Raw genomic sequence first — 14,537 nt, 5'->3', positions numbered from 1 at the left:
AGTGCCGGGTGCTGCCTTTCCTTGCCCCTTATTTATCCATCTGCATCTTATTTCTAGCAGGGGAAGGGCAGGAGCTGCCATTGCCCTCAGCCCTGAGTGGGAAAAGGGGGGACACGGTGCTGCAGGACCTATGGCAGCAGTGGGGTTACCCCTTCCCTTTGCTCTCAGCAGTGTTAGGGGCTGCTGTAACCCCCACATCCCCTTTGCCCACAGCCTCGGTTGCTGGCACTGCACTCCCTGCAGTTCCAGGGCACTTTGGTGCATCTTCATCCTTGGGGATGCTGCAGCAACCAGGGCTGGAGGAGCCTTGAGGATCCATTGGGTCCTTCATCCTTCTGCATTAGATGATGGCCAAAGGTCCCTTCCAACCCTAATGCTGCTGTGGTTCTGATCATTCCTCAACCCATCCCAGCAGAGCTTTCCTCTGCTGACCCCAGAGGCATCCCTCTGAGACCCTGTATCCCTTGGCCCCAAATCTCCCATCCCATCCATCCTGGATGGTGTTGCTGCTCCAAGCCCCTTCTCCCTGCACCCCCCCCCCCCCCCCCATTGAACATCCACGTGGGCTCCCATCTTTGTGCCTTTATGGCCGAAATACATAATTCCTTTATTATTCAATTAGGAATTTAACTCACAATCAGGTGATCGCTTTAAGAGGATTTCCTATAAGGCAGGATTTGAATAACTGGGCTATGAGTAATGTATTCCCTTAACTGGTTTATTCCTTTATCAGATTCCCCCCCCCCCCCCCCCCCCCCCCCAAGCACTTTAATGCATTTACTTGCCCATTGTCGACACTTCTCCATGCTCTTCCTCCCTCCCCAAGCTTATGCAAATCCTCTGTAAGGCGTTTAATGCACCGTGTGTGTCAATAGCACCGAGATGCTCACGACAGCATTAAGCTTCACGCATGTCCCCGCTGATTAAGGAGGGTGGTGGGGCCAGCCCCCTTTCAGCCCCTCGCTATGGGGCCAGGGAAGGGAGCTGCATTTGTCTAGGGAACAGGCTGGGGCTGAAAGCAGGTCTTTTCTTTCGCAGGGCAGGATGTGAATAGGGAGCATGGGGCTGGGCTGTCTGCTGCTGTTTGCTGCTCTGCTGCTCAGCTTTCGGGGTGATGGAGGTGTGAGTGTGATGGGAGGGATGTGATGGAAGTAAGAGGAAGAGGGATGAAATAACACACAAACCAATGCAAGCATCAATCTGCTTGTTGCCCTCTGGGTCTTCTTTTAGAGGGAGTTAACAGCCTTTATGGCCAGAGGGGCTACATGTACCTCGTGAGTAGGGGCATTGCCTATGGAGGATGCATTTACACTGCTCACTATGGAATCATAGACTGGTTTGGGTTGGGAAGGATCCTAAAGTGATCCAGTTCCAACCTCAGTGCAGTGTTCACTCAAACCTACAGCCAACAGCTTGGGCACTGGGAAGAGGGAAGCACAGGGATAAGAGCAGCACAAGGGGCTGCATTGCCTCTAGCTTGGGCTTTCCCTGTTTCCCCATCACCAGAGGGGCTCAGGCCCAAGGGTTTCCATCACCTTTATCTATCTCCAAAGGAAGAGCTCCTCTCCCAGCCTGGGTCTCTAAAAGCCAGGTGAGTGGGAACCAAACCAGCCCTTCCCTGCCCTTGTTCCCTCTGTACCCATTGCTGATTGTCTCCTTTTCCATCCCATCCCGTGCATGCAGCAATTATGCAAAGCTGCAATCAAGGAGCTGAATTAGCAGCTCCTCTTGGATTCATTAATGAGGGATGCAAATCTGTTCCAGCACGGAAGGGAAGGGGGGACATGCAAAGGTTGCGGCATCCTCTATGGGTTTGTCCCACTCTCCCAGCCTGGTTTAGCCTATTTGGGGGCATCCACATACCGGGATATCCACATGGAAGAGGCTGCTCCTTGGCCTTGGGATGAGAGCTGAGTGCCCCAAAGCTGATGCTCCCCAGAGCATTTAAACCCAGTGCTTTGGGCTGAGAGCAATTCCCCCTCCCACCCCAGTCCTGTTGTAAAGCTTGAGGGAAACTCCATTAATCCCCATGGATTCCTGTGCTGTGCTCCCACCAGCACCTGGGATTTCTGTTCGCCTCCAATCGGATTGTGACAAACCCTCCGCTTGCATTGAGCAGATTCCCTGCCTGCTCCCTGCTCCTTGCAGGCCCCAATAATCCCCCAAGTGTGACTGCAGCCAAGAGACAACATCCCTGATTAATCCCTGCTGTATCCATGCAAAGCCAGGGCTGCTGAGGATGCTCCCGCTGCCGGCAATTGCACGCTCGGCTGGCACTGGGAGAGACCCCAGGGAAGGATGTGAAGGCTGAGATGCTATTTAAAGAGCTTTTCCAAGAGGGGGTTGCAGGCTTGGGAATTGCATCCCATTCCCATGAGAGTGGAAAAGATGGATGTGCAGTGATCCTTGGATGTTGTTTGGGGGGGTTCGGATGTTTCATCCCTATGGCTTTTCCCAGTAGTGTTTCCCACCTTGGCTGGTCCAGAGCGGACATGAAGTTGGGCACAGGATGCCCATGATGAGCAGTTTGGATAAGGAGCTGCTTTGTCACTCCTTAACCAAGGGATGGACCATTGCTGTGCCCATATGGATGGGGATAACAGAGGCAGCCACTTCCCATGGTACCCAAGGGTTTAAAGCCATGGCTTGGGGGGTGTTTGGGCAGTGGGGTAGGATGCAGCACCTGAAAGGTCTCTCCTTCCTCTCACCTCCACAGCAGCACTGGGTAACGAAGCTGGAAGGGCAGGAGGAAGCTGCAGCACAGAGCATTGCTGGAGCCCATCCTAATCCAGCATCTCGGAGCCAAATGAACCGGCAGGGATTTATTCCACCCTATGGGATTAATCAGTGCTCGACCAGGCTCCAGGCAAGGGAGGTGAGGCTCTGAATAGCAAGGACCCGTGTGAGGTGGCTGCAGGGGGTGGGTTGGCTCACAGAGCAGAGCAAATCCCTCCTTGTATCCCAGCAAATGCTTTTGGGATGTAACTGCTCGAGCCGGGAGCTGGGCAAGGGGAGAAGGCAAAAATACCTCTAAGAAGCTGGGGTGTGGGATGCTCTGTGGAACCCGGTTTTGGATGCAGGGGAAGGTTCCAGGATGGGGATGTGTGTATGGGATGGGGTCTCTGGCCGGCTTTGCCCCATTGCACTCGGAGCATCGTGCCTGGCAGGCTTTCCTGGCTGCCAAAGTGGGTCAAGCAGAAACCCAAGGAGCATCCGAGCTCCTCAACCTCGCGCCAGCTCCATCAGGGCTGAATTATTCAGAGCCAGCTTAAAAAATGGAAGAGCTCAGCAAAACCCAGGGAGAGCCCAGCCCATGGGATCCCCCCGTGGCTCCATAGGGAAGGGGCAGTTCAACCTGCCCGTGCACAGGCACCTTGGGTGGGTGAATGCATCTGGTGGGTCTGGTACTGCCCTTAGGGGTATGGAAAGCAGAGAGAAAAGGACTCTGAGCTCTCCCTTATGGACTCATCTCCCTGTGGTCCCCTATAGCCCTCCAAGCCATAGAGGTGTCTTTGGGTACCCCAGCACAGCCCTGTTGCACCCATAGCACAAAGTGCACCCCCTTGTTCCCCAAAATAGGGATGAGGAGGTCATGATTTTAGGCAGGATCTTGTTCTTTGCCATAGAGTTCTTGCTTGCAGCATCTCCCCTACAGCTCAGCCAGCACCAAATGCATTTGGGAGCTGAGATGCTCTCCAGAGCTCGGTCGCTTTTAAAGGACCCCCCATAGCTCCATACCTGGGGCTTCGGGATGGGGAGAACCGGCTCCTGGGGAGAACCCCTGCGGAAGGCAGTGAGCAATGCTGCCTGGCAAGCAGCAGGGCCTCAGCGGTGAGCCGTGAAAAGGCGAGAGCACAGATGCTTCCTCTCATCCTGCTCTTTTAGTGCGGCTCTCACGTTGTCTGGGTACCAAATAGGCTGGAACCCCCACCACAGTCACCCCCTTTCTTAACCCTGGAAGGGGGTGATGGGGTCTGGGATAGGGTGAGGGCACCTACCCCAAAAGGAGTGAGGTGCTTTGGGGTTTTACTATGACTCTATCGAATGAGAGCTCCACAAACCCAGCTGCATTCCCCCCTGCACTGGTGCACTGAGCTGCGGGAGTGCTCAGGGCTGTTTTGAGCCGAATCTTGGCTATTTCAGCCAAGGAGAAAAAGGATGGAAATTTCCACCTGGTTTGGTTGCTGCCTGCGATGGATCTGCAGGAGCCCGTTCGGGCTCAGCCCCGCTCGCAGCAGAACGGGGCCGAGGGGCTGCACCCGGCTCCGGTTCCTGTTCCCCCGGTGCGAGCACTGATTCACACCGCGCACCGCCTGCGGGGACGTTGCCATTCCCAGCCCTGCGCTCTGCAGGGACGGTGCCTCCTGCCCGGGCAGAACCCGGCAGGAGCTGTCCTGGGGGCTCTCACCCAGTAAGGTGGGAGGGAGCACCTGTCCTGTCCCCCCCCCCAGTCCATTGCTGCTCCAGTGGGAAAGCCCAGGGGCATCCAGTCCCTGTGCTGTTACCTATAGCCTTGTCCGGCTCACCCAGCAGAAGGGATGGGGACACCCATGGTGTCCCTGCCTGGAGCATCCTCCCTCGGGACACACATCTTGTCTCTTGGTCCTCATTGCCCCACGCTGGTGGTTCCCTCCCTCCTCTGCTTCCACCCTCTGGTTGGTTATGCTGGGGAGCAGAGGTACCCCACTTGCTTTCCCAGAAAGCTGTGTTGTGCTAGCCAGAGCTTGCATCCATCCATCCATCCATCCATCCATCCATCCATCCATCCATCTATCCATCTATCCATCCATCCATCACCCTGTCCATCCATCCTGTCCATCCATCCATCATCCTGTCCCTCTATCTATCCACCTATCCATCCATCCATCCATCCATCCATCCATCCGTCCTACCTGTGCATCCCAGCCCATGCTGACCCCCGTCTTATGCCAAAACCATTTACAGCGCAGGAAGGACCCTATCCATGCAAACCTCCTCTCCATAAGGAAATTCCCAGGTCCTTCTTCCTAATGAATCCCTCTTTATAACCAGCTCCAGGCTTCCCAAATCCCCCCACGGCACCTATAGGCAGTGCCTATGGGCGGTACCTATAGACCGGGGTAAGGATGCGCTCTGCTCGTTGGAAAACCCCTTCCTGCGGCCCCCGGGGCTCGGGGGGGTCCGGAGGGGCGGGGAGGAGCTGCGGGCGGAGGCAGGGCAGGGACCGGCCCCGCTCCTCGCCCGCAGCCGCCGCACTCGCTGCCGGCTCCGGTATGGCAGGGCCGGGGCCCGGCGGCCGCCGGTGCTGAGCGGGGCGAGCGCAGCGCTGATGCCGCAGAGCCGCCGCGGCGGAGCCAGGTAAGAGCTAACGCGACCTGTTGGGTACTGCCGGGTACGGGGTATGGGGGGGAAGCTGCATCCCTCCGGCCCCATGGAGCATCCCTCATCCCCCTCCGGCTCCGGGCATCCTCCCCGGGTGCGGCCGGACACCGGCTCGCTCCGAAGCGGAGCGTTTCCTTCATCCCGAGGATGTGGGATGCGGAATTCCCGCTCCTCGTTGCAACTTCCCTGCTTGCAAGATGTCGGGGGACGCTTCTGATGGAGCGAAAATTGCCTCTCTGCCCTGATGGGGGGGGTTGTACATCGGCAGTGGGGTACAGCAGGGATAAGGTCCCCACTCTGCCCTGGGTGAGATCTCCCATCCCTGGCCATGATGGAGAACCCCTTCCTTTTTCAGCTTGGGTACAGAGGGCCCAAGACCCATAGAGACGGGTTTAAATCCAAAGGGAGGGGAAAATCCGCTTTACAACAGCTTAGGGATGCTCGGAGGAAGGGAGGCAGACCTGGCCCAGCACCATGGCTGTGCAGTGCATCCCGCTCTGCTCCTGGCCCCAGAAGTTTGGGCCACAGTAGGTACAGGGCGCTTCCAGGCGGCATGTTCTCCAGCTGGGATCTCTGCTATGGAAAAACCCTGCAACAGGCTTTCCTGGCATCCCGGGGGATGCTTCCCACGGCGTTTTATTCCCTGGGGTAGCAGCAGGCACAGGCGGGTGGGAATCACAACCAGCTCCTCTATGAGCAGCGATGTACCAGCCAAAACCTGCCCTATGGGGATGCTCTGTGTGTGATGCTCTGGGATGGGGGGGGGGGGGGGGGGTCTGAGGTGCATCCTGGCCCCATCCAAGCCCCCACCAGCACTGTGGCCTCCACACATCCTCAGGGATGTGTCAGCTCTGCACAGTGAGTGGATGCGTTTCGGGATGTAGAACGGTGCTTGCAGGGTCGGTGGGTACCACATTTGACATCCACCCCAGGGTCCCCCCATATCTAACAGGCAGGGAGATGCTGGCAACCCCCCCACCCGGCTCCTGCAAGGCAGGAGAGCAATGAAATCACTGCCATTGATTTTGCCTCCTCAACCTGCTGCCTTGGAGGAGATTTACGGTGTGTGCAGCATCCCCCTCCCCGCCGGGTGGGCTGCGGGAGCAGGGGCAGGCTGGCATCTAGCGACTGGTACCGGTAAGGCAGAGCAGACCCCAGGGCCTGCGCTGGTCCCGAAGGGATGAACCGGGAGGGTGATGCTGGAGCATCAGTTTGGGGAGCTCATTTCGGGCTGTGTTCGATGTGGATCCTCTCTGGTTGCTGCGGTCTCCCTGGTAGCTCTCTATGTTCTTGCTGTGCTGTGGTCCCTTGGAGAAGATATGGAATATTCATCTTTAAAGACAGGTCCCATCCCACCTTTTCTCCCTGGAAAAGGTGCAGAAATGCATTTGCTGAGGCAAATGGCTCAGCCCCAGGCAGCAGAAAAGGGGCATAAACCAGAAGAAGAGTGTGCTGCTTGCACAGAGCAAGAGCATCCCGAGGATCTTCCCCAGCATCCACCCTCCGGGAATGCTTTTCACCCATTAATTTCTCTAATTGCTTTTGGAAACGGCACCAGCATTTGGCACTGGGAGCATCCCGGTGGATCCCATCACTCACCACTCAAATCCCTGCCCAGTGGGTCCAAGACCTCCCTTTTCCTTAGGGAAAGCATCTTTCCATGTGGATGAAGACCACAGGATCTGCAGTGGTACAGGGGGTGGTGAAGGCTCAGGTCACCCATCCCTTGTCACCGCTCTCCCCCTCAGGCTGCCCATGATGGGCTCAGTGGGATCCGAGCGCTTCAAGGAGCTGAGCCCAGCGGGAACACCGGAGGGGAACGTGGTGATGAGCTTCAGCTTCGACAGCTACCAGCTGGAGGAGGACGAGCTGCAGCGGGGCAGCCAGGCCAAGGGCATCCTCACCTTCATGGAGCCGGGTGAGGGCAGGCACAGCTCCTTGCTGCATTCCCACACATTTAGGAGCCTCCTGGGATAGGTTGAAAGCCACAAATGGCACAAAATGCACAAAATTGCCTAAATGGGCTTTGGGGGGGACTGTTTGTGCCCATGTGAAATGAATTCATTTAGGGAAGGAGTTTCCCTATCCTGAGCCCGTTTCTTTGTGGGATGCTGCACTGTGGATGTGACAGCACCATCAAGGCTGGTATCTGCTGCAGGTCCCAGAGGGGCAGCAGTGCCACTGTCACGTCTCCTTTTCCCCTCTTTCTTTCCCTTTCTGGGGCAGTTTCTGAGGATCCCGAGCCGCAGGATCGATACCATGGCATTTACTTTGCCATGCTGCTGGCCGGGGTGGGATTCCTCCTGCCGTACAACAGCTTTATCACCGACGTGGACTATCTACACCATAAATACCCAGGTAGGTCTCCAGCAGCACTTCCCGAGTACCCAAAAACAGGGAATAACTTGGTGCTGCTTCCAGAGGAGCCTTCCATTCCCCATCATCTGCCTCTCCGCAGGGACCTCCATCGTCTTCGACATGAGCCTCACCTACATCCTGGTGGCTTTGGTGGCCGTCATCCTCAACAACGCCCTGGTGGAGCTGCTGAGCTTGCACACCCGGATCTCTGTGGGTGAGTGGGGCTCCCTGTGCCCCATAGCACAGCCCCACACTGTGCCCCACATCCCTCACCTCCATCTCCTACCCTCAGGCTATCTCTTCGCCCTGGGGCCACTGCTCTTTGTCAGCATCTGTGATGTGTGGCTGGAGCTCTTCAGCCGCAGGCAAGCCTATGCCATCAACCTGGTGGCTGTCGGGGTGGTGGCCTTTGGCTGCACAGGTATGTGGGACACTGGTGGTGCTGGGGGGGACACAGCCCTTCAGGTAGTGGTGGGAGAGCAGCCTCATCCCCATGAGCTGTGGTCTCCTGGGATGCTGTGATCCCTATCACTATAATATCACTATATAATATCTATATAATCACTATAATATCACTATATATATATGATATATATATATATCACGTCCCTGCTCCATCCCCTCCACCTCTGTCCAGGGCACCAGCACCAATGTGTGCACTGGTTCCCAACACCACTATGATGGCTTTGAAATCATTTGGGCCACTATGGTGGCTTCCCAAGCCCCTGCTCTGGGGCAAGGATGCTTTGGGAAGGAGGCAGCTCCCAGGTGGCAAAGCCTGTGGGTTTCTTCCCTCTTTCCTGGCATTCCGGCTGCTGCAATAATCCCTCTTTCTCCTCTCTGTGCATCTCTCCTGAAGTGCAGCAATCCAGCTTCTATGGCTACACGGGGCTGCTGCCCAAGCGCTACACGCAGGGGGTGATGACGGGCGAGAGTAAGTATCCCATGTCCACATCCATGTGGGATTGCTTGGGGGGACCCTCTTGTGCCTTCTGCTGCCCCAGTGAATCAAATCCAGTGTCCCCAGCACAGCCCAAGCCTGGTTGCCAACAGATCAGGGTGCTCCACAGCAAACTGGGGTGTTTAATGGTGTCTAAATCACTTGCACTGCCACACTGAGCTGGGGGAGGGATGTCTGCTGCATCACCCCAGTATCACCACTGATGACTACCCCACACATAGGGCATCCCACACATGCAATAGGATGCCCCTGAGCCCACGGCTCTCCCCTGCCACCAGGCACCGCCGGGGTCATCATCTCGCTCAGCCGCATCTTCACCAAGCTGCTGCTGTCGGACGAGAAGGAGAACACAGTCATCTTCTTCTTCATCTCCATCGGCATGGAGCTGACGTGCTTCATCCTGCACCTCCTGGTCAAGCGCACCCGCTTCGTCCGATACTACACCTCCTGTGCCCGCAAGGGGCTCCCCGAGGCCAGGGGCACCGGGGACCATGGCACCGGCTACCGCGTGCACCACGATGTCACCGCGGAGGACATCCGCTTTGTAAGCCAAGAGTGGGGTCCCCCTCTCATCCCTGTGGTCCCATTGGGGCTCAGCACTGGTGTCCCCTCTCCCCCCATGCAGGAGAACAGGCAGCGGGGGCAGCCGAGTCCCCCCCGGGGCAGTCCAGGCCATGATGCTGAGCTGGCTGGAAGCGGCACCTACATGCGCTTCGATGTCCCTCGGCCCAAAATCAAGAGGAGCTGGCCCAGCTTCAGAGGTGGGTGATGGGTTGGATGGGGGGAGCAGAGCCAATGGGGTGGGTTTACACCATTTTGAAAGGGAGGAGCAATTGGTGGCACAGGGATTTGGGGAAGGGTCATCCTATTCTCAATGCTAAACCCATGGGGTAATCTCGGCTTTGGATGAGATTAGTGAGCCACCAACCGCTTGGGGCTCAGGCAAGACCCCTTTGAGGCTCTGCAAAGGGGAGAGCTGCAGGTTTTGGCTGAGCTGTGCTGCCCATCCCTGCCAGACATGCTGCTCTACCGCTACGTCGTGTCCCGGCTCATCTGGGCCTACATGCTCTCCATCGCCATGACCTACTTCATCACACTGTGCCTCTTTCCTGGGCTGGAGTCGGAGATCCACAACTGCACACTGGGGGAATGGCTCCCCATCCTCATCATGGCCATCTTCAACCTCTCCGACTTCGTGGGCAAGGTAGGAGAGAGGCCAGCACCAATGCAATGGGCTCCTTGTTGTGTCCTATTCCGAAGCCGCTTGGCTCCACCGAGGGTCATCTCCACCCCATGCCGAGATGGCCTCTGCAGCAGCTGCTCTTTCCACCATCCCATCTCCTTGCTGCCCCACTTTGGGCACCACGTTACCCTCCCCATCCCCATGGTCTCTGCCCCTCGCTGCAGATCCTGGCTGCCCTGCCCTACGACTGGAGAGGAACCCACCTCCTCGTCTATTCCTGCCTCCGCGTGGTCTTCATCCCCCTCTTCATCATGTGTGTCTACCCCAATGGAAAGCCCACCTTTGGCCACCCTGCCTGGCCCTGCATCTTCTCCCTCCTCATGGGTATCACCAATGGCTACTTCGGCAGCGTTCCCATGATCCTGGCTGCTGGCAAAGTGAGCCCGGAGCAGCGGGAGCTGGCAGGTAAGACTGAGCCCCCTCGGGAATGCCATGTGGGGTGTCCAGAGCACCCTGACACCCCATGTCCCTTCCCACAGGGAACACCATGACCGTGTCCTACATGACAGGCTTGACGCTGGGCTCAGCTGTGGCCTATTTTGCCTACAGCCTCACCAGTACATCCCACAGCAGCTGTTTCTACACCGAGACCTCCAACAGCTCCTTTACACTGGGGTACTGAGCCCCATGGCAGGGTGATGGGGACACAATGGGACCCATTCCCACCACGGTCCCCATCCCCCTGCCTGGTCCATGTCCCTCTATGGGGAAGAAGCCTGGAGCCAGAAAGTTGTCCCGAGTTGGACAGGGACCAGAATCCTGTTGGCATGAGGCTGTGGCATCCAAAATGGCCTGTGCTGTGCAGGGCCACCTTTTAGGGTGACGCTGCTCTTGGGGGCACCCCATCACTGATGGGCTCTCTAGTGGAGGCAAGGGGGTGTCTTCTCTTTGAGCCAAGCCATTGCCAAGAGGAAGACTGCCAAATGCCAAAGGGAATAGGACCAGCACGGGGGAGGAGGGTGATGGAAGGTTGGTGAGGAAGAGGAGCAAGAGAGGAAGGAAACGCTCCTTCAGTCCTCAGTGGCTTTTGGAAGGTGGGTCTCAGCTTTCATTGATGGTGCTGCTGGTTTTCACCAATAGCCTGGAATCACCATCCATCCCCAGATGTGCCAATCGCTGTGTTAAAAACCCCTTCACAAAACCACCTTTTTTGGGTTATGTTTTGGTTTTGCCCCCCCTCAAACTGTGAGAGAGGCAGGGTCTTATCTTCCCCTGCCCCACTGCAGTGGGGCAGAGGTGGGTCTCAAAGCCATAGCACTGCAGATACCACTGCTGAGCTTCAGGGTTTAGTGCAAGGGCCGCAAGTAGAGCTGATGCCCTATCAAACGTCTCCAATGATGGAGAGCTGGCCAACACATACATGGTGATGCCTGCTCCAAGCCTGTGGGGTCTTGGGGTACCCCTTGTGCTGCTCCCCATCTCCTGGGTCCTCTCTGTCACCTGGGGCAGCTGGACTTGCCAGCAGGTCCCATCAAACCCCTGCCAGCCTCCAGCAGCAAGCAGGAATGGGCTGAGCAGAGCAGAAAGCAGCTGGAGAAGGTGCCAGCACCAGAGCCTGATGCTTTCTGGGACCAGCAGCACCTCACTGGGCCAGGAGTCGGTGGTGCCACCTCCCAGGAAAGCAAAGCCAAAGGCAGCAAGCACCAGGCTTGGCACCATGAGCACATCAGGGTCTCACCATGCCAAGCCCCAAGAGAATGAGCAAATTCAGTGTTTTGCCCTCAAAACATCACCCTTGCAGGGCTCAGGTGGTCACAGGACTCACACCCCTCCTGCCCCATAGGTCCCGTGTGTCAGGGTACATCCTGTCCATCAGAGGGATGGGGTCTCTCCCCATAGACTCCCCCCTAAGAGCTGAGCCAGAAAGCAACCATCACCCTAAAGGGGAGGCAAAACCCAGCTGTGAGAAGTGAGACAAAGAAAGATGCTTCATGGGGATGCTTTTTGGTTGTGGTTTGGGTTTTTTTGTGTTTTTCAATTAATTTTCTTTTTTTGTTACTTTTTTTTATGAAAACAAAAAAAAAATCACACGGAATTCTCCAACAAACAGAATGCCAAAAAAATCGCTTTAAACCAACAACAAAAAGAAACAACATGAAACAAAAGAAAAGACAAAAACCTGGCTCTCCTTTCCTCTCGATTGTCTGAAATATCCTTGTGTTCCATAGAAGGCAGTGGGTTTTAAGTGCTTTCTATTTAACATTAGCATAAAATCTCTTTTTCTCTCTCTCTCTCGCGCGCTCTCTCGCTCTTTAAAATAGGCTCACACAATTTGCTTCTACACGTACAGTACACGTTGAGCGGGGGGGTTGGGGGGGGGATGATGTGTGCCTGTTCCCAGATCATTTACAATCACAATCCAACGGGAAATAAAAAATAGGATCCTAAAGGTCAGACTGTGTTCCTTTCTGTCGTCGTGGATGTGGGGCTTGAGGTGGGACTTTTGTTGGTGGTGTTGTTGTCGCCTTGGTTTCCTTTTTTCTTCTTTTTTTTGTTTTTAGAATTTCATAATTTTTTTTTGTTTGTTTTCACAGTTTTAAAAAGTTTATATTTATATTTATATATATATATTTATATTTATAATTAAAAAGTTGAATCCATTTGAAGTCTTATAATACAGGAGGGGCTTAATGAGTCTTTCGGTACATTAAAACTGTACAGGCTAGAGCCGTCGCTATGCGCCACGGCCCGGGCTGGAGATGGTACGAGCTCAGCACCATGTGGTTTGTGTTAAGGACGAGGGGTAACGTTGCAGGGGTAACCCTCTCCCCCCCCCCGAGCCCTGGCCTCCAGTCTCCAGTGCCAGGGTGGAGAGATATCCATATATCCTTGTCCTAAACGTCTCCCCACCGGAGCCTGGGCCAGGCCCCGCTCCACGTCCTGGCAAGCTGTAGTGCGAGTCGGTGGTTGTGAAGATCAGTGCGTCTCTTGGAGTTGTGTTTTTAAGTGCAAGGATGTTCCATCGTCGCGTGGTTCTCCTCCGGTTGTCCCAACCCTGGTGGTGATGCCAAAGGTCCGGATGTGCCCAGTGGGAGCGAGGCAGGGTCAGCTCTGCAGAGGTGATGGTGGTGGTGGCTCTGCTGGAGCCGAGGGGAGGTTGGACGGCTGGATGGAGTGAGGTGGATGGTCCCATCCTGAGCCCAGGGTGGCAGTGGGGCTCTGGCAATGCCACAGGTGGGGATGGTCGGGCTTCACACTATCCTCATTCCCTTCAAATGGTGAGCAAGGGCTTCCCAGCGGCTCCACATCTCTGCTCAGGCAAGGTATACAGCATAAAGCTGGGCGAGGGATGCCAAAATCCAATGGTCTCCTGCACTCCAAGCACCAACTTTTCCCAGTGATTTCCTGCCCTCCTTCACTGCATGCTCCCAAGATGAGTTCTTTGTTCATCAAGCATCAACCCCTCGCCATGCGCCTGCTCCCCCAGCGCCTTTCCAAGGCAGGAGGGACACAGAGTGACAGGGAAAGTGGGTCCAGACTGTTCAAGGCAGTGGGAAGGCAGCAACCCCAAGTGGATATTGGCTCGTCTTCCCAGCCTTCCTCTTCTGCCATCTTTATACTGGGGAAACTCTGCCCCTTCATGCTCTGCGTTGCTGGGGCCTCCAGGGGAAGGGAACTGCAAACGGCGCCGAGAGGATCGAGATGAGGCGCTGAGAGAGACTCATCTCCTTTCACCCTGTCCTTCCTAAAGGGTCATGTGGAACTAAGCAGGAAAGGGAATATAAGGACGGAGAGGAGCATCCGCAGAAGGCTATCAGGTGTCCTTCCACGTGCAGGCGGCTTCCAAGTTACCGATGGGGGCAAATGACACAAAAGGGATCCCTCCTGCCGGGGGGGTCCCGCTGGTGAAATGATCACGAGACCCATGTGCTTTCCTGGACCAAAAGGAGGAAGGAAGAAGTTGGTCAAGTGTCACCTTACTTAAAGCCACTTCCAGAAGAGCCTGGGGCTTCAAACACTGCCACCTCCCAACAGCATCTTCCTCAAGTCCTGAAACTGCTTCCCCAACCCCTTTCCTTCAGCCCTCTCCTTCCTCCTCATGTCTCTGGCGCTCTCCTGTCCGTAGTGTGACACAGAATTCATGAGCATTGAAAGAAACAATCATGTGGTCTGAACAGGCACGTCCTCAGGTTTGTCCCGTCCCTTCCCAGGGGGTGGCACGTGTCCCCTGGGCGGTCAGCAGATGACAGGGACCCCGTCGGTGTTGAAGATCATGCCCGTAGTGGGCTCGTAGGTCCCTGCAAGGTAGTAGAGGTCCTCACTGTCTTGGTATTTCTTCGTCTTTAGCATCTGCTCATATTGATCCAGGCCAACAACAAGACACTTGTGTGAGATGGTCTGGACATCGTTTTCATCCACGTGGGAGGACTGGTAGAGGGCTCGCTGTGTTGCAGGAAGGAGGGAGATGGAAAGAAAAGCAGGAATTAGATCTCACAGCATTCACAACATCACCTTCAACATGCAGGGAAAACATCCATCACAACTGGCTGGGGACTGGGCTCATACTCAAGCAGAACTCCCCATTCATCCCCACTCCCAGCCCCAGGGAGGGACACTGGGAATCTGCATGGGCCCACAGTGGACACAGTCCATCCAGCAAACTAAACCTGAGCC

The 14,537-nt window shown here is 55.9% G+C and overlaps 2 protein-coding genes across 5 annotated transcripts in view; one reads left to right on the top strand and one right to left on the bottom strand.

The window, feature by feature from the left end:
- Positions 1-5,260: 5,260 nt before the first annotated feature.
- Positions 5,261-11,957, top strand: SLC29A4 (solute carrier family 29 member 4). 3 transcript variants are annotated; one of them, XM_034065625.1, is made up of 11 exons: positions 5,261-5,337; positions 7,110-7,279; positions 7,588-7,719; positions 7,820-7,933; positions 8,012-8,140; positions 8,579-8,653; positions 8,959-9,224; positions 9,306-9,441; positions 9,697-9,884; positions 10,088-10,328; positions 10,403-11,957. In XM_034065625.1, exons 1-11 carry the CDS (start codon positions 5,309-5,311, stop codon positions 10,543-10,545), a joined length of 1,623 nt encoding a protein of 540 aa, XP_033921516.1. In that variant the 5' UTR covers positions 5,261-5,308; the 3' UTR covers positions 10,546-11,957. The 3 variants fall into 3 exon arrangements, with proteins under 3 accessions (XP_033921516.1, XP_033921515.1, XP_033921514.1); XM_034065624.1 differs by having other exon boundaries at positions 8,959-9,441; positions 10,433-11,957; XM_034065623.1 differs by having other exon boundaries at positions 8,959-9,441.
- A 15-nt stretch (positions 11,958-11,972) lies between these two features.
- Positions 11,973-14,537, bottom strand: part of TNRC18 (trinucleotide repeat containing 18) — a 53,885-nt gene continuing 51,320 nt past the window's right edge. For both annotated transcript variants that reach the window (XM_034065621.1, XM_034065620.1), the window contains exon 28: positions 11,973-14,306. In XM_034065621.1, coding sequence (XP_033921512.1) covers positions 14,100-14,306 — 207 coding nt within the window. In that variant the 3' untranslated portion in view covers positions 11,973-14,099. The remainder of the gene's footprint in view (positions 14,307-14,537) is intronic.

Source organism: Melopsittacus undulatus, chromosome 8 (genome assembly GCF_012275295.1).
Source record: "Melopsittacus undulatus isolate bMelUnd1 chromosome 8, bMelUnd1.mat.Z, whole genome shotgun sequence".
In the NCBI taxonomy this organism is placed as follows: Eukaryota; Metazoa; Chordata; class Aves; order Psittaciformes; family Psittaculidae; genus Melopsittacus; species Melopsittacus undulatus.
The sequence above is the reverse complement of the archived record's forward strand: the minus strand, read 5'-3'. Positions and strand labels throughout refer to the sequence as shown.

Coding starts and splice junctions, on each gene's coding strand:
- SLC29A4 (XM_034065623.1), top strand. CDS start 5,309: ATGCCGCAGAGCCGCCGCGGCGGAGCCAG. Junction 8,141..8,578: donor GGTGGCCTTTGGCTGCACAG/GTATGTGGGACA, acceptor TCTCTCCTGAAG/TGCAGCAATCCAGCTTCTAT. Junction 9,442..9,696: donor GAGCTGGCCCAGCTTCAGAG/GTGGGTGATGGG, acceptor CATCCCTGCCAG/ACATGCTGCTCTACCGCTAC.